This window comes from Trichechus manatus, unplaced genomic scaffold (genome assembly GCF_000243295.1).
Source record: "Trichechus manatus latirostris isolate Lorelei unplaced genomic scaffold, TriManLat1.0 scaffold00017, whole genome shotgun sequence".
NCBI classification, from domain to species: Eukaryota; Metazoa; Chordata; class Mammalia; order Sirenia; family Trichechidae; genus Trichechus; species Trichechus manatus.
Genome location: NW_004443953.1, coordinates 16,884,212 through 16,903,245, shown reverse-complemented (window position 1 = coordinate 16,903,245; position 19,034 = coordinate 16,884,212). Strand labels below are relative to the sequence as shown.

General features: G+C 34.5%; 1 protein-coding gene across 1 annotated transcript in view; it reads left to right on the top strand.

The window, feature by feature from the left end:
• SEC63 (SEC63 homolog, protein translocation regulator) overlaps window positions 1–19,034 on the top strand; it is a 78,702-nt gene that overhangs the window by 44,031 nt on the left and 15,637 nt on the right. Inside the window, exons 11-16 of the mRNA XM_004372440.3 lie at window positions 2,566–2,658; window positions 3,414–3,568; window positions 6,773–6,920; window positions 9,581–9,663; window positions 12,895–12,954; window positions 13,152–13,322. Of these exons, the coding sequence (XP_004372497.1) occupies window positions 2,566–2,658; window positions 3,414–3,568; window positions 6,773–6,920; window positions 9,581–9,663; window positions 12,895–12,954; window positions 13,152–13,322 (710 nt within the window). The remainder of the gene's footprint in view (window positions 1–2,565; window positions 2,659–3,413; window positions 3,569–6,772; window positions 6,921–9,580; window positions 9,664–12,894; window positions 12,955–13,151; window positions 13,323–19,034) is intronic.

Below are 19,034 nucleotides of genomic sequence, written 5' to 3'. Positions count from 1 at the left end.
CTTAGATGGCGGCTCACAAGCTTTTAAGACCCCAGAAGCTACTCACCAAAGTAGAATGTAGAACATTTTCTTTATAAACTATATTATGCCAGTTGAGCTAGATGTTCCCCAAGACCATGGTCCCCACAGCCCTCAGCCCAGTAATTTGGTCCCTCAGGCAGTTTGAATGTGTCTGTGGAGCTTCCATGACCTTACCTTGGACAAGTTGTGCTGACTTCCCCAGTATTGTGTACTGTCTTACCCTTCATCAGAGTTACCACTTATCTATCGTCTATTTAGTGTCCCCCCTCCAATAACCATCAAAGATTGTTTCTTTTTGTGTGTAAACCTTTTCATGAGTTTTTATAGTAGTGGTCTCATACAGTATTTCTCGTTTTGTGATTGACTTATTTCACTCAGTGTAATGCCCTCCAGATTCATCCATGTTGTGAGATGCTTCACAGATTCATCATTGTTCTTTATTGTTGCATAGTATTCCATTGTGTATATGTACCATAGTTTGTTTATCCATTCACCTGTTGATGGTCACCTAGATTTTTTCCATCTTTTTGCTATTGTGGACAATGCTGTAGTGAACATGGGTGTGCATATGTCTATTCGTGTGATGGCTCTTACTCCTCTAGGATACATTCCTAGGAGTGGGATGCCTGGATCATATGGTATTTCTATTTCTAGCTTTTTAAGGAAGCACCATATCGTTTTCCAAAATGGTTGTACCATTTTGCATTCCCAATAGCAGTGTGTAAGAGTTCCAGTCTCCCTGCAGCCTCTCCAACATTTGTTATTTTCTGGTTTTTGGTTTTTTTTTTTTTTGCATGCCAGTAATGTCAGGGTTAGATGGTATCTCCTTGTGGTTTTGATTTGCATTTCTCTAATGGGTGGTGTTTGTGAGCATTTCCTCATGTATCTTTTAGCCTCTTGAATGTTTTCTTTGGTGAGTTGTCTGTTCGTATCCTTTGCCCATTTTTTAATTGAATTATTTGTCTTTTTGTTTCAGAGGTGTTGGATTTTCCTTTAGATTTTAGATTTTAGGCCTTTGTTAGATTTGTGATAGGCCAAATTTTTTTCCCAGTCTGTAGGTTCTCTTTTTACTCTTTTGGTGAAGTCTTTTGATGAGCATCAATGTTTAATTTTTGGAAATTCCTAGTTACCTAGCTTATCTTCTGGTGTTTGTGTATTGTTAGTTATGGTTTGTATCCTCTTAATGCCGTGTATTAGGACCTCTAAAGTTGACCCTATATTTTCGGCTGGGATCTTTGTAATTTTTGGTTTTATATTTAGGTGTTTGATCCATTGTGAATTAGTTTTTGTGTATGGTGTGAGGTATCGGTACTGTTTCATTTTTTTGCAGGTGAACATCCAGTTTTGCCAGCACCATTCGTTAAAAAGACTGTCTTTTCCTCATTTGATGGACTTTGGGCCTTTGTCGAAGATCAGGTGACCTTAGGTGGATGGATTTACATCTAGGTTCTCAGTTCTGTTCCATTGGTCATTGTGTGTGTCTGTCGTTGTGCCAGTACAGGGTGTTTTGACTACCATAGCTGTATAGGTTCTGAGGTCAGGTAGTGTGAGTCCTTCTACTTTATACTACTTCTTCAATAGTGCTTTACTTATATGAGGCCTCTTTCCTTTCCATATAAAGTTAATGGTTAGTTTTTCCATCTCTTTAAAGAATGCTGTTGGTATTTGGATCGGGATTGCATCGTATTTGTTGATTGCTTTGGGTAGAATTGACATTTTCACAATGTTCAGCCTACCTATCCATGAGCATGGTGTATTTTTCCATTTATGTAGGTCTCTTTTCGTTTCTTGCAGTAGTGTTTTGTAGTTTTCTTGTATAGGTCTTTTAATATCCCTGGTTAGATTTATTCCTAAGTACTGCATTTTTTTAGGGGCTATTATAAATGGTGGAAACCCTAGTGGTGTAGTGGTTAAGTGCTACAGCTTCTAACCAAAAGGTCGGCAGTTTGAATCCACCAGATGCTGTTTGGAAACTCTATGGGAGGCAGTTCTACTGTAGGGTTGCCATGAGTCAGAATCGACTCGATGGCAACGGGTTTGGTTTTTTTGATTATAAATGGTATTGTTTTCCTGATTTCTCAAGGCAGACATTCTTTAATACTTAAGCTAAACTATTCTATGGTTTTAAGGCGACTTTGGGAGATATTTTTGCTTTAAGGTTTAAAGATTATCTCAGGGCAGTAGTTGCGGGGATTTATCTAGCCATCATGGCTCTAGAAATTCTAGATTCCTTGGGAATTTGAAATTCTATTCTGCATTTCCAAGAATAAAATTCTTAAAAATTCTCAAATAGATAGTAAGATTAAGACTGTTTCAAAAAAAAGATAAGAAGTTGAACTATTATTAAGCCCAAAACCACAGTATTAAAAATTTGCCTTTGAAACCTCAAATCTAATCTAGGGTTTTCTGACTGGTTTTTGTGATAATGATGCTGAGGAGAAGTTCTGTTCAATCTGTAAATTTTGTAGTCTTGGGTTAAGGTGATAAAGATACTTTAAGTATAAAAGCGGAATGATTTGTTTCAGGTTTTTGATTGTTTTGCAGATCAGCAGTTTATACTTAAAAAGTGTCCTGCCCTACTTCAAGAAATGGTGAATGTAATCTGCCAACTAATAATAATGGCCCGGAGCCGTGAAGGTGAGGAGGAAATGTAATTAATTATGTTGAACTTCTTCTTGCAAGGACATACGGATTATACTTCATAGTTCTAAGATTTATGGGTACTTACTGTAATTCCACCTACTGATCCTGTCAGCTCTTGGCATTGCTCATGGTTTTACTTCTTTTGTATATTTTCCATCATATAAAGTCTTTACCGCTGTTCACTGTGTTTTTGAATTTTATTTTTTGTTGTGTCCTTAGCAGAGATTTTAAATACCCTTTTTCTTCCACTGAGTATTGTTGGAATTAGGTTATTCTGTGTTATAACAGATTTTGAAATAATTCTTTAACTGATGTAATGATGATTCACCTGACACGTAGTGCTTTTTTCGTGAAAGGAAAAGAATGAGGGGATTTGTTACCAGTAAAGGAAAAGGGAGTCCCTTAAAAAGGAGGTAGTGGTTGTGGTTCTTTGTTACAGACGATTTTGGTTCTTGGCATGGTGTCAGTATATTCTCTGTACTGATAATGCCTGATAATGTACTACTATTGGAGGTGATGCAAACTGTTTTTGTATTAAATCGGTGGTTGCTGGATAATGTGCATTTCACAAAGTTTGTATATTTCTAGTATCTTATCCAGTAACTTTTAAAGGAAAATCAACACTGTTATTTTAAAATTTGAGGTGTTAAGAATGTTAACATGAATCTTGTTTTTGTGATGAATTGTATACTCTTGAACATGTAAAAAGTCTAGCCCTGTTTTTTCTTTTTTTTTCTATTCTTTCTAAGAAAGGGAGTTTCGTGCTCCAACTTTGACATCCCTAGAAAACTGCATGAAGCTTTCTCAGATGACCGTTCAAGGCCTTCAGCAGTTTAAGTCTGCCCTTCTGCAGCTCCCTCACATTGAAGAGGACAATCTTAGACGGGTTTCTAATCATAAAAAGGTATCTTTTTGCTACTTTAAAGTTAATTTTTAGCAGCTTGTCACATTACTTATAACATGAATGAAGAGTTTTTTTTAGAAATGTTTACTATGAATTTCTTAGATTTAGAATGTCTTAAACATTCTACAACTCAGGTGGTTTCCATTAATATTTTCTTGATTATGTAGCTGTTTTGTAATATTTTACTACTGTAAGTGATTTTACTGTTTTGAGAGTCAGTGCATTTAAGCAAGTAATGCTTTTGTTTCTTATATGTTGTTACCAAAAATAAATGTACTGAGTAAAAATGCACTATGTACTTTCTAGTAATTCACTTTCAGCTTAAAGATAGGGTAAAGATTTATTGGTTGAGTATGAACAACAACAAAAAAATGAAGCATTCAGTAAATAAATAAAGTAAAAATAATTCTAACATAAAATATAATCAATAGTGAAGACATGATAATGAACCATAACACATAGCAAAAATATGTGTAAATAAAAAACTTGAGGAAATATAAGAAGAAATTAAATGAAAATACAATTCTAATAGGAGGTCTTAAACATAACCAGTAGACCATGTGGACAGAAGATAGGCATTGGGTTTGATATTATAATAAGGTAGAATTAACAAATGTATATTAGAAATTTTTATCACTGTTCTCTGTCCTTTCATGTAATCGTGATACCCTTATAAATCTGATCATATGTTAGGCCATAATTAAAAATCTCAGAATGCAAAATTAGGAATTTCAAATGCCTCATTATCTAATTCCAGTGAAAGTTAAAAATTAAATGCTGCATTTTATGCAGATAACACACACCTTCTATGTTTGTTTGCCAACCATGCATTCTCCCTGCCAGGTATTTTCATAAGCGCTGATATGCCAATTTTTTTTTTTACATGTTGCTGTAAAAATAAATTTGCATAGACAGATATATCTTGCAGAGGGTGGGCATGGTTGACAAACAAACGTAGAAGTTGCATGTTATTTGCATAAAAATATAGTCACTAGCACCAAACACCTGGAAATTAAAGAACGTTCTCCTAAGTAGCCGTTCAGCCAAGGTAGTTGTTACTGCAATAACAGACAGCTATATATTTAGAAAATAACAATGAGAATATTGCGTAGTAAAACCTTGAGAGTGCAACTGTACTTGGAGGTAAATTCATACTTAAAGATTTTTAGTATTAAAATTGAAAATTAAAGTTGACAACTGAGCATTCAACTCTAGTTTTTTGTAAAGCAGAAAAAGTACTAAGGAAATATTGAAGATTGACTTTTTAGAGGATAAAGAGCAGGAATTAATTTGAATTAGGATATAAATAGATGAATTAATTAGCTTAAGAGATTTAAAAACCAAAAGTAGATAAATGTTTGGCATATGAAATCAAGAAAAGAAGTAATGCAATTAGAAAATTAGAAGTAGGAGAATTTTAAAAATGTAGTAACGTTATATACAATTGTAATCGTGGAAAACTCAGTGAGAAATCAGGAAAAGAAAAATCAGTATTAAAATTGAAAATAAAATGAAGTAGAAAACTGGCAGAATTTCTAACTGAAGAAGATAATGAAAAAATTATCAAGAACCAAATCTCTCACGTGCCCCTATTATGACACATAAATTATCCTAGAACACACAAAAAAGAAAAGTCCTCACTTCTTTACTTTTTGAAGCAAAAATAATCATATATCAAACTGGCAACACCATGAAGAAAACAGTCTCTAGGCCAAGACTTTTATATAGATGCTGAAATCCTAGATAAACATTAAGCATTGGAGTAAGTTTTGAGAAGAAAATTCTTCTACTTTGGGGCTTACTTCAGGAATGCAAAAATGATTCAATATTTAAAGAAAACTATTAATAAAGAGTGTTATAGGTTAAATAAGGGAAATTATATGACTGTCTTATTAGTGTCAAACAAGCATTTGATTTAAATTTGTCCACTCACTAAATAAAAACCCTTAAAAAACATTCAAGCAAAACAAAAAATGAGGAATAATGGAACACTAACTCAGTCAATAGTAGAATGAGTGGTACTTAAGTTTTGAAATGAGAGTCGGTAGCATGAACAACAAAGGAGAAGAATGTGCCTTCTTGACACACAGGACCAACCTCTACTAATATTTGGGAGAGAGGAAGATGTAGCATATTTGGGGAATTACAGATTGTTCTATACGGCTGCAGCATAAAGTCTAAGAAGAGATAGGGTTGGGGGCAACTAGGCAGGGTCCAGGCAGTGAAGAAGGGTCTTGTATACCATCTGCAAGACCCTTCCTTGGATTTTGTCTTGGGAGTAAGAAAGTAAAAGGATAGGAGTGTGCAGATCTAGGTAAATATATGTAGTTTTGGGGTAAGAAGTTGAAAGGTTTGATAGTTGTCTTTCAGAAAACAAGTTAGCATTGTTTCTCAGGAGGTAAATAAATGCTCAGACCCTTTAATTCAACTCTTCTTGTGGGAATTTATCCTAAGCAAATAATTCTTAAAAAAGATGTGTATACAAAGGTGTTCCGTGTGGCTGCAGCATAAAGGTAACTTTGGAAAGAAACAAAGTGCTGAATCACGGAGGAATGTTGAAACTAATGTATTCACCCAGTTGACTACTATGCAGTCACTAAAAATGTCTTCACAGAAAATAATAAGCAGGAAAAGTAGTATAAAAATTGCTTACATAATGAAATTGGAAACCCTGGTAGCATAGTGGTTAAGAGCTATGATTGCTAACTAAAAGGTTGGCAGTTCAGATCTACCAGGCGCTTCTTGGAAACCCTATGGGGCAGTTCTACTCTATCCTATAGGGTCGCTATGAGTCGGAATCCACTTGATGGCAATGGGCTTTGGTATGTAGTGAAATTGTAACTATAAAGGAAATCTGTGTATATTTTAAAAAGATCTGAAGGAAATAAATACCAAAATGACAGTAGTTCTTGCTTGGGTCAAAATTCTATGTGAATGTTGTTTTTTCTCTAACCTAATTTTTTTTGAATATTTAAAAATAAGTCTGTGTTAACTTTGCATTTAAAAAAAAAAAATCTTTAAATTTCCTTGGAGAAGACAGCCATTAAATGCTATCTGGTAATGTTTTCAGCTTTTAAATGCATATGATCTTAACGTTTTTCTAAAAGTTGCTGAATTTTGTTTTAGTCAACATGATAATTTTCCTTTTATGAATTTTTATGAATTAGAAGTTCATTTTTTTTCTCTCTTTTTTTTTTTATTCAGTACAAAATTAAAACTATCCAGGATTTGGTAAGTTTAAAAGAATCAGATCGTCACAATCTGCTGCACTTCCTTGAAGATGAAAAATATGAAGAGGTGATGGCTGTACTTGGGAGTTTTCCGTATGTGACTATGGACATAAAATCACAGGGTAAGTGGGAGATTTTCCATGTTGACATTGCTTCCCTTTTGATAGATTGATTCTTATTTATTTGGCTCGAGATTCTCAACGTTTCATTTAATAACATAACTTGTAATTAGACTTTGCAAAACTGTAGATTTTTACTTATCAGATTTACTATGATGGAAAATGATGTATACTTAATAGTTTTGAGAACACTGATACAGTTCTGCTTTTATTTTCCATATGCTTAAGTTTGTCCCTATAGTTCAACTTTCAGAAATTTCATAACATTTCAAAGAATGAAAGAAGTTTCTAGGTTCAATGAAAGAATGAGATGTTTGAAATAGATCTAGTACGAAATACTTTAGTATTTAGGAATACTAAATACTAATTTCTAAATAATAGCATTTAACATACTGCTTAGTTCTAAAATTAATTCAGAAAATCCCAACTTATTTATGTTAAGTCTTGAAAATTACCCTGTTTCCTGCCACATACTTCATGTGTTTTTCTTGCCACATCTCTATCTTTGTATCTGCTTTGAGAGAGAAGAAATAGAGAAAAGAAAGAAAAAAATATTTTTCTACCTACATAATTGCTCTGTGAGTTCCAATTTTAATAGCTGAATAATAGTATCTTAGAATGGTGATAGAATTTAGTGATCATCTCCATTCCTTCATTCTGGCATTGTCGTGAGCTGCCAATACACTTGCTTGATTACTGTTGTGAGAATATTCTTGTGGGTACCAAAAATACAGAGATACCTTAGGAATGATTTCTGTCGTTAGAGGGCTTATAGTTCAGTTGAGGAAATAGGACATGGATATTGAATTATAAACTAGGGAACATGTGCTGAGCTTTAAATGAATTACATAGACACTGTGCCATTTATTCATCCAACAAATACTAATTTTGTAGCATGCACTGTTCTGGGTGCTGGGGAAGCAGTAGTGAGTAGGGCAAGGCCTCCGTCTTATTGAGCTTGCATTCTAATGGGAATTGAAAAGAGGTAAATGATTACCAAAGAGTGTGGCGTTTGGGAGAGGTTTCAGCTGGGCTGCAATTGGAGTGTAGGATACATGCAGGAAAGACATGGGCTGCTTTGTAGGGGAGTTGGGATTTCCTTGTGGGTCCATGAATTTTTAAACTTTAAAAACACCAATCTAAAAGTTGCATTTAGGACCATACTGATTTAATCAGAAGTTACCTGTTCAAATAAAAATCTAGTTTCAGACTTGAGATACTCTTTGATATAATCAAGGATTATAAAAAGTACATGTTCTTTAGAAAAATGAATGTCAAAAGACATTTTCTTGTAAGAAGTAATGATAGAAGTATTCAGTCTCACTGGGAAACATTCCATAGCGTATGATACAGAACAGTCTGCTATTTTATATTTTTACAGTGCTGTCTAAATGTGTAACATGCGTGGTGTAGTTAATGGAGGGAGCAGAAGAATTATAGAATCAGGAGAGGGACATCTGCATGATACAGTGCTGGAGATGGTGGGTGTCCTTGCCCACATTGTTAGAGGCTGTAGAGAATCTCCTGTAGGCTTTTTCTTCACTTTTAAGTGTCAAACAGTAGGCAAACAGTGATACAGCTATTATTTCACATGCAGTATGTGCCCATATACAACTTTGAAGTGTTGATAAATATGTAACCCAGATTTGATTTGAGGTAATGGAGACTTTCAGGTTGAAGAAGGGATACACCATACCCTGTGTTGATGGCCAGCTGCTGCATTGCATAGCCAGTAATGGAGATGGCAGTTATAGATTGTTGGAAGCCATTCTCTTCCGGATGGTGATACATTAGTAGAGTCCAGGACAGAGTACACTAATCTAAATCTGTGTAAAATAAACATCGTAAACTTAGAAAAGCCTGTAGGCAAGTATACAAAGTGAAGAAAAACTCTTACAGATAAAATCTGTAGGAAAAAAAATCAGTTAATACCTACATTTGTATAGGAGATAACGTTTGAAAATGTATTACTTTATTATTAGACCTTTTTTGGGGGTGTATGTGGCAAACCTGGTTTTAGAAAATGAAAGAGTTGTAAAAACATTTATTCTATTTGGCACCATTTATTGCAAAAAAATGTTTTTTAAGGTGTTTTCTTAATGTAAAGTGAATATATCGAAGTTCTTGCTTTTAAAAAATTAAGTCTCTTTAATGTGGTTTAGAACACTAGCTTTCATCGTTTTAGTCTGACAGTCAGGTATTAATCATATAAGTAAAAACCTTGTGAATATAAGCTTTGCACAATATAGTAGAGTGACAGAACCCTGTTTTTATATCACTATGAGAGAGAGCTGTGGTATGGTGGTACTCACATTATACTTTGTTTGAAAAGACCTGAATTTGAAAGCAGTGGCAATACAGTGGTTATGTGACCTTGGATGTTTTACTTTATTTCTGAACCTCAGTTTCTTCTTTAAAGTGGAAATAATAACCTTTGTAGAGCTATTTTAAGGATTAAATGAAGCAGTTGTTAAAAGCATCTACTGAGCCTTATGAAGAGTAGACAGTTAATAAATTATTTTTTATTGAGTAGGTTTATAGTATAGTATGTTTGAGATACTGAAGCATCAAATTGACTTGAGTAAATTAAGCTTTGCTATTTGCATTAATTTAGAACTTGATTTTTATTTTTTACTCTATTCTTTTCTCCTTTCATCTTATAGTATTGGATGATGAAGATAGCAACAATATTACAGTAGGATCCCTAGTTACAGTGTTGGTTAAATTGACAAGGCAAACAATGGCAGTAAGTAGTGCATTTGATTTTTATGCTTCTAAGAGTTATATGTCAAAGTTTTTATATTTTCTCATTTTAAGTAGTACTTTCTCAAAGTCAAAACTGTTGCAGGAGCGTAATGTCTAATTTTGCCAATTTTGTTAGCCGTTTTGAAATTTTAAATTAATTTTCATGAGACATAGTTTACACACACAACCTGGAGAATAGGTTAATTCTTTATGTAATGGTTTGTTAATTTCCTATAAAAAACTATAATAATAAGAAACTAATGTGGATTTTGTTCTTAAACTACAATGCTATATCAAAACCAAAAACCTGTTGCCATTGAGTCAATTCTGATTTATAGCAACCCTGTAGGACAGAGTAGAACTGCCCCATAGGGTTTCCAAGGAGCAGCTGGTGGGCTCAAACTGCTGCCCTTTTGGTTAGCAGCCAAGCTCTTAACTGCTGTGCCACCATAGCTCCTCACATATAATTATTGGTTATTATTATTGAGAATTTCATCACCTTTTAGTTAATTTTTTAGAGAATTTATCCTGTATTTTTTTATTTAAAAAATTTAAAAATTATGACAAAAATAACTTTTCTTCTGATTCATACTGTTTAGAAAAAAATTCAAGTAGTGTAGAAAAGTATAAAACCCACTGCCATTGAGTAGATTCTGACTCATTGTATAACCCTACAGGACGGAGTAGAACTGCCCCGTAGGGTTTCCAAGGCTGTAGATCTTTATGGAAGTAGACGGCCACATTTTTCTCCCATGAAGCAGCTGGTGGGTTCAAACTGAGCGCTTTATCCACTGTGCCACCAGGGTTCCTTGCAGAAAAGTATAGGAAGAAATTAAAATCACCTAAAATCTTGCTACTCTGAGATAATATTTTAAAACTCATCCTTTTATATATCTGAATGCGTGTATACCCATAGAGTCACGTAGTGTTTTTATCATGGACCTCTTCTCTCACTCATCTCCCTCAGTAAACTGCTCATCAGCCCCAGACGACCAGAATTCACAGTCTTGTGTATATCCTTTCATACCTTTCTCATGCTCATATTTACTGTCTATATATGTACTCATATATACTGGTACTTTTCTCGTTCTCTTTTTTCAAGTGTGGTAATAAATATGTTTTCTGAATATTTATATTTTAACATACTTATATTACCTCTCAAATCAACTAATACAATTGTAACTCATTAATAGACCGTATAGTATTTTAATGCAGTTTGTTCAACTTGTGGTAGATTTCAGCCTGTTCTGCTCTGGAGTCTCTGAGCACCTGCAGGAAATTACATGCTGCACTTAAACGCTGTGTCTAAAATCTCTAGTAGGAAAAGCACATTTTGTAGTAGGGTTTGTCAAACCTAAGGTGTTGATTTTAGCAAGTGGTAAGGAAGTGTTTGTGTCATGGACTCTGGATGAGAGTGCCTCCTGGGAGAAGAGGAAACTCTAAGCCAGTGCCAGGATTGGATTTAGAATCCAGATTTACACTCCAACATGCTGTAGGAATTCCCAAGCTGAGAACCAAGATAAAAATTGGTTTTGGGCTGTTGACACTTCTGGGCGCCTAGCAGAGGAAAAAGCAAAACCACCTTGAAGAAAGGGAAGGAATCAAGTATTTATCCTGCCATTCTTGTATGAAGTGTACCTCAGAGTAAGCAAGTATTAGAACATTTTCGTAGAACATTCCCAGCTAATAAATTAAGAAGGAATGTAACATTAGAACAGGGGTTGGCAAACCTTTTCTATAAAAATTCAAATAGTAAATGTTTTAGGTTTTGCGGCCATATAGTCCCGTAGCAACTGCCCAACTCACAAATGGGTGTGGCTGTGTTCCTATAAAACTTTGTTTAAAATGTAGGCAGTGGGCTGTGGAAAACAGTTTGGCAGTTCCTCAAAAAAGTTAAACATAACATAAAGTTAATTATAAACATATAATTAAACATATGACCCATCAATTCCACTTCTGGGTATATACCCAAAAGACTTGAAAGCAGCTGCTCAAACAGATTCTTGCACATCAGTATTCATTGCAGCATTATTCAAAATAGCCAAAAGGTGGAAACTACTCAAGTATCCATTGAAAGATGAATGGATAAATAAAATGTGGTATATCCATACAATGGAATATTTTTCACCCATAAAGAGAAATGAAGTTCTGTTATATGCTGTGACATGGATGAACCTTGAAAACATTATGCTGAGTGAAATAAGTCAGACATAAAAGGACAAATATTGTATGATCCCACTTATAGAAAATATCTAAAACAGGCAGATACATAGAGACCAAAGTTTATTAGTGTTTAGCAGGGGCTGAGGGGAGGGGGAAATGGGGAATTATTGTTAAAGGACACTGAGTTTTGTTTGGGGTGATGAAAAACTTTTGGAAATGGACAGAGATAATGGTTACATAACATGATGGATGTAATTGATGTCACTGAATTGTACACTTAAAAATGGTTAAAATGGCAAACTTTGTAGTATATATTTTACCACAATTAAAAAAAAAAAAATTGAAGCAGTGGGCTATTGTTTGCTGATCTCTGAACTGGAATATCTCCATTGTTTAGAGCCTGACACTTTCAGTTGTTTTTACTTGTTAGCTTTAATAATTCCAGGCGTTCATTATACTTAGCCCTTGTCCTTTTCCAATACAGATCGTTAGGGTTCTTAACTGGAATTTAAATCCTAAATTTGCAGCTTCTGCGCTGGTTCTAAATTGATTATATATGGTGGGTGGATATTTCTTCAGGATATCTGGACATTCTTGGTGTTCCACTTAGTTACAGAGCCAGTGAGTAATGTCATGGACAATAATGAATAAACTGCTAATATTAGTCTCATGAAGGTTTTAATGTTAGAAAACAATATAATTCATTTATAATTCTCATAACATTAAAATATTCATGTTTGATTACTGTTAGAAGAAAAGTGGAATTTGAAACTATGAAGTATTTTTGACCTTATAATGAATTACATATGTGAAATCATTGCATTTGTAAATTGAAGTAGACTGCTTTTCAGAATATTTCAAGACAGATGTGAGATACTTCAGATAGTAACTACCTGGATTTGTACATGTTCATCAGTAATTGCTTAGTCTTTTTTTTTTTTTTTCCCTGCTCTCATTTGTAGCCAGTTAAAAGAAGTTACTGGTAATACATTTTGAAAGACTACTTTGTCTACCTGAAAAGATGAATATAGATTGACAGACTTTGTATTTTTCTTCTCGCTACCCTTAGGAAGTATTTGAAAAGGAGCAGTCCATCTGTGCGGCCGAGGAACAGCCAGCAGAAGATGGGGTAAAAACTCGAGTTTGCTTACCTGTGTTTCCTGGTTAAAGAAACATTTTATTAAGTTCTCTGATTGACTTATGTTGTTGTAGGAGAATAGTTAAGTTTATGAAAACATTCAGTTTAACCATTTCCATCTGAAAACTATTGTACTTCCAAATGAACCTGTTGATATAACTTGTGTTTATGGTTGCGATTCACATTAGGGTGATGCTAACAAGAACAGGACAAAAGGAGGATGGCAACAGAAGAGTAAAGGACCCAAGAAAACTGCTAAATCAAAAAAAAAGAAGCCTTTAAAAAAAAAACCAACACCTGTGCCATTACCACAGTCAAAGCAGCAGAAACAAAAGCAGGCAAATGGAGTCATTGGGAGTGTAAGTTTAATATTTTTCATTATTATTTTTATTGAGGTATACATATACTAAAATGCTCCAAGTCTTAATGTGTACAGCTCCTGAAGTTTTGCATATGTACATACCCATGATTCCTAGATCAGTATATGAAACATTAAATTACCAGCACCCTAAAAAGCTCCATTGTGTCCCTTCCCAGTCAATCACCCCTCCATCTACCTCTCCCACCCCCGACTGTTATTCTGATGAATCACCGTAGATTAGTTTTGCCTAGTCTTAAACTTAACATAAATGAAATCATTTTATGTCTGGCTGCTTTTGCTGAACATTATATTATGTCTGTCACATTCATCTGTATTTTGTGTAGCGGTAGTCTATTATTTTTTGTGTGTAATACTCTGTTTTATGAATATACCACAATTTATTTGTTTTGTGATTGGCGGACATTTGTGTGTCTAGTTTTTGCCTATTATGAACAAAGGGGCTGTGATTACTCTTGTACGTGTCATTTTGTGGACATTTGCATTAATTTTTCTAGGATATATAGCAGTGAAATTGCTAGGTCGTAAAATAGGTGTATGGTTAACTTTCTTGAAAGAGCCAGTTTTCCAAAGTTGTACCATTTTATGCTCCTGCCAGCAAAGTATGAGTCCATCTGCTCCATGTCCTCACCAACAGTTGGTTTTACCAGTCTTTTTTATTTTAGCCATTGTGGTGGATCTGTAGTGATATCTCTTTGTGACTTTTATTTTTATTTCCTTGATGACTAATGATGTTAAGTACCTTTTCAGATGCTAATTGGCTCTTTGAATGTCTTTTTCTGTTGGATTATTTGTCATCGTCGTCTTGATTTGTAGGAGTCTTATATATATTATGAATATGAGTCCTTATTTTTTTACTCTCAGTGGTAGCTTTTGATGGTTCTTAATTTCAATGAAATCAATTTCATCAATCTTTTCTTTTATGGTTAAGTGCTATTTGTGTCCTCTTTAAGGCATCTCTGCCTACCCTAAGGATATGAAGATATTTTTCTGTTTTCTCCTAGAAGTAATATTGTTTTACTTGTTCTGTTTAGCGCTGTGATTCGTGTTGAATTAATGTTTTTGAATGATGTGAGATAGGGCATACAGACCATTTATTCTAGCATCATTTATTGAAAAGATCATCCTTTCTTCAGTCAATTGCAGTGGTGCCTCTATCATAAATCAGGTGACTATGACTGTATATATGTTGATCTGTCTAGGGACTCTCTAGTACATTCTGTTGATGTATTTGTTCTTGTGCCAGTGCCACACTGTCTTACTTACTATAACTTTATGTTAAGTATTGAAATAGAGTAAGTTCTCTCTTTTTTTAAAAAATTATTTTATTTTTGAGAATATACACACCAGGGCAGCAGTTTCTGTATGTATCATTTAGTGACATTGATTACATTTTTTCGAGTTTTGCAACCATTCTCACCCTCCTTTTCTGAGTTATTCCTCCCCCATTAACATAAATTTAGTGCTCCTTAAGGTTCCTACTAATCTTTCAAGTTGCTGTTATCAATATGATTCCATATAGATAGTTCTTAAAAGAGCATATGCTCAAGGCAGACATTTTTTACTAGTTAAGCTAAACTGTTGTTTTGTTTTAAGATGACTTCAGGGGACATTTTTGGTTTAAGGTTTAAACATTATCTCAGGACAATAGTTTGTGGGGTTCATTCAACCTTTATGGCTCCAGGAAGTCTGGAGTCCCTGAGAATTTGAAATTCTGTTCTGTATTTTCTCCCTTTTGATCAGGATTCATTTATGGTATCTTTGATCAAAATGTTCAGTAATAGTATTTGGGCACCATCCAGTTCTTCTGGTCTCATGGCAAAGGAAACAGCTGTTCATGGAGGCAAGTAACCACACATTCCATTTTCTCCTGCTATTTCTGACTCTCCTTCCTCTGTTCCTCTAGGTGAATAGAGACCAATTGTTGTGCCTTGGATGGCTGCTTGCAAGCCTTTAAGATTCCAGGGCACTGTGCAGTGAACTAGGAGGTAGAACAGAATCACTAAACATATTATTAGGACATTTAACTGGGGTGTCCTATGAAACCATGACCCTGAACCTCCAAACCAAGGGACCAGATTCCATGAGGTGTTTAGATGTACATAAGCAGCCTCAGCAGCTACTTTTTTTTTTTTGTCATAAATATATCTATTACAGAACTTTTGCCAATTCAACTTTTTACAGGTATACAACTTACTGACAGCAGTTACAATAATTGACTGTGCAATCCTCCCTTAACGTGATTTTCCAATGACTGTTAACCCCCGCCCTTTTCCCCTGCTTCCCGCCCCAGTAACTGTTAATAAACTTTATACATTTGCCTTCTCTTTTTATGTAAGTGAGGTTTTAGACAATATTTGCCCTTTTGTGATTAACTTATTTCAATCAGCATAATGTCTTCAGGCTCCATCCATAAATGAAGCATGTATCAAGACTTCATTTCTCCTCCTGGCTAAGTAGTATTCCATTGTATGTATGTACCACATTTTGTTTATCCATTCATCTGTTGATGGACATTTAGGTTGTTTCCACCTTTTGGCTATTGTGAATAGTGCGCAATGAACATTGGTCTACAAGTCTCCGAGATTCTGCTTTCAAGTCTTTTGGGTATATACCTAGGAGTAGAATTGTTGAGTCATATGGTAGTTCTATTTTTAGTTTTTTGAGGAACCTTCACACTGTTTTCCACAATGGCTTTACCATTTTGCATTCCCACTAGCAATGGGTAACGGCTCCAGTTTTCCCACATCCTTGCCAACATTTGTTATTTTCTGTTTTTTTTCTTTTTTTTTTTAATCTTAGCCATCCTAGTGGGAGTGAAGTGGTATCTCATTGTGGTTTTGATTTGCATCTCTAATGGCTGATGATGCTGAGCATCTTTTCATGTGTTTGGTGCCCATTTGAATGTCCTCTTTGGTGAAATGTCTATTCAAGCCCTTTGCCCATTTTATGATTGGATTAATCGTCATTTTGTTGTTGTCGAAGTTTTATATATATATATATGTGATTAGATTCTTGTCAGATACATGGTTTATCCCAGTCGGTAGTTTGTCTTTTCAGTTTTTTGCTAAAGTCTTTTGTTGAACAAAAGTTTTAATTTTTATGAGGTCCTATTTATTTATTTTGTCTTTTACTATTTGTACTTTTGTTACTATAATAGATAGTCCATTGTTAAAAGCTAGGCCTGACAGCATTGCCCCTGCTTTTTCTTCTAAAAATTTTATGGTTTTAGTCTCACATTTAGGTCCTTAATCCATTTTGAATTTTGTTTTTGTATATAGTATGAGGCATGGATCCTGTTTCATTTTTCTTCATGTGGAAATCCGGTTTTCCTAGCACTGTTTATTGAAGAAACTCTTCTTTCCCCATCAAATAGATTTAGCACGCTTGTCAAAAATCAGTTGACCATAGATGTATGGGTTTATTTCTGGATTCTCAGTTCTGTTCCATTGGTCTGGTGTCTATTGTTATACCAGTACCAGGTTGTTTTAATTACTGTAGCTATATACCCCCCCTCCAAAAAAAAAAAAAAAACCAACCAAACTCATTGCCGTCAAGTCGATTCTGACTCATAGCAACCCTATAGGACAGAGTAGAACTGCTCCATAGGGTTTCAGGGAGTGGCTGGTGGATTTGAACTGCTGACCATTTGGTTAGCAGCCGTAGCTCTCGACCACTGTGCCACCAGGGCCCCGTAGCTGTATAGTATGTTTTAAAATAAGGAAGTGTGAGTCCTCCTAGTTTGTTCTTCTCTTTCAACATTGCTTTAGCTATTCAGAGCCTCTTGCTATTCCATATAAAGTTGAGGATTGTTTTTTCTGTTTCTGTAAGAAGGTTCTTGGAATTTTGATTGGGATTGGGTTGACTCTAATAGATCACTTGGGGTAGTACTGATATCTTAACAATATTAAGTCTTCCAATCCATGAATATGGAACATCTTTGCATTTAAGTCTTCTTTATGCTCTTTCAGCAGTGTTTTATAATTTTCATTGTATAAGTCCTTCACGTCCCTGGTTAGATTTATTCCTAGGTGTTTTATTCTCTTAGATGCAGCTGTAAATGGAATTGTTTCCCTAATTTCCCTGTCACATTTCTCATTGCTGGTGTAAGAAACAGAACAGATTTTTGTTTGTTGACCTTGTACTCTGTACTTTGCTAAATTCCTCTATTAGCTCTAGGAGTTTTCTTGTGGACTCTTTGGGGTTTTCTATATATAGGATCATATCATCTACTAATAGAGATAATTTTACTTCTTTTCCAATCTGAATACCTTTTTTTTTTTTTTTTTTGTCTTACTGCTCTGGCTAGGACTTCTAATACAGTATTGAATAGAAGTGGTCAGAGCAGGTACCTATTGTCTTGTTCCTGATTTCAAGGGGAAAGCTCTGAGTCTGTCTCTGTTAAGTGTAATATTGGCTGTTGGCTTTTCATATATGTGCTGAATCATACTGAATTTCCCTTGTATTCCAATCTTCTTTACGGTTTTCATCAAGAAAGGGTGTTGGATTTTATCAAATAATTTTCTGCATCCACAGAGATGATCATATGGGTTCTTTGCCTTTGTTCTGTTGATGTGGGGTATTACGTTGATTGCTTTTCTAATGTTGAACAGCACTCCAACTCTTTATTTTATGTGTTCAAAAGTGTCTCTACTTCTTTAGTTCCTTGGCATTTCCAGATACATTTTAGAATAAATGTGACAATTTCCACCAAAAACTGCTGAAGTTTATACTGGTATTACATTGAATCTGTGGTTTGATGTGGGGACATTGACTTAACAATATCGAGCCTTTCTACTCATAATCATGGTTTATCTTCATTAATTGGATCTTCCTTAATTTTTTTCAGCAGTTTTATAATTTCCAGTGATAGCAGTATGGCACATCTTTCATTAAATTTACTCCTAGGCATTTGATGCTTTCTGATGCTATTGTAAATGAAATTTAAAAAAAAATTTCTTCAATGTTTGTTGCTGGTTTATGGAAATAAAGTTGCTTTCTAAATATTGGCTTTGTAATAAGGAGCCCTGATGAATTGACACTAATTCTAATTATTTATTTGTGGATATTTATAAAAACATTCTCTGTCTACAGTCGTGCCCTCTGTGAATAAAGACAGCTTTACTTTTTTCTATTCAGTGTTCATGCTCTTTCTTTTGTTCATTCATTCTTTCTTCTGTTCTTTCTTACTGTACTGGCTAGAACCTCCAGTATAATGTTGATTGTAAGTGATAATGGCAGACATCTTTGTCTTCTTTTCAACGTCAAGAAGAATACAAAGTTTCCCTTCTATTCTTAGTTTGCTGAGAATTTTTAAAATGAGCAAGTATTGCATTTCAGTAAATGCTTTTTCTGCATCTATATAGATGATCATGTTACTTTTCTCGTTTCTGTAAATGTGGTGAGTTATATTGTTGGATTTAAAAAATTTAAACCAAACTAGTAAAAAGGTCTGCCTTGAGCATTATACTCTTTTAAGAACTGTCTATATGGGATCAAATTGACAACAGGAACTCAAAAAGATTAGATAGGAACCTTAGGGGGCAGTGAGTTTATGTTACTGAGGGAAGAACAACTAAGAAGAGGGTGAGAACGGTTGTACAACTCGAAAAATGTACTTGCTGTCACTAAATTGTACACGTAGAAACTGTTGAATTGGTGTATGTTTTGCTGTGTGTGTTTACAGCAACAA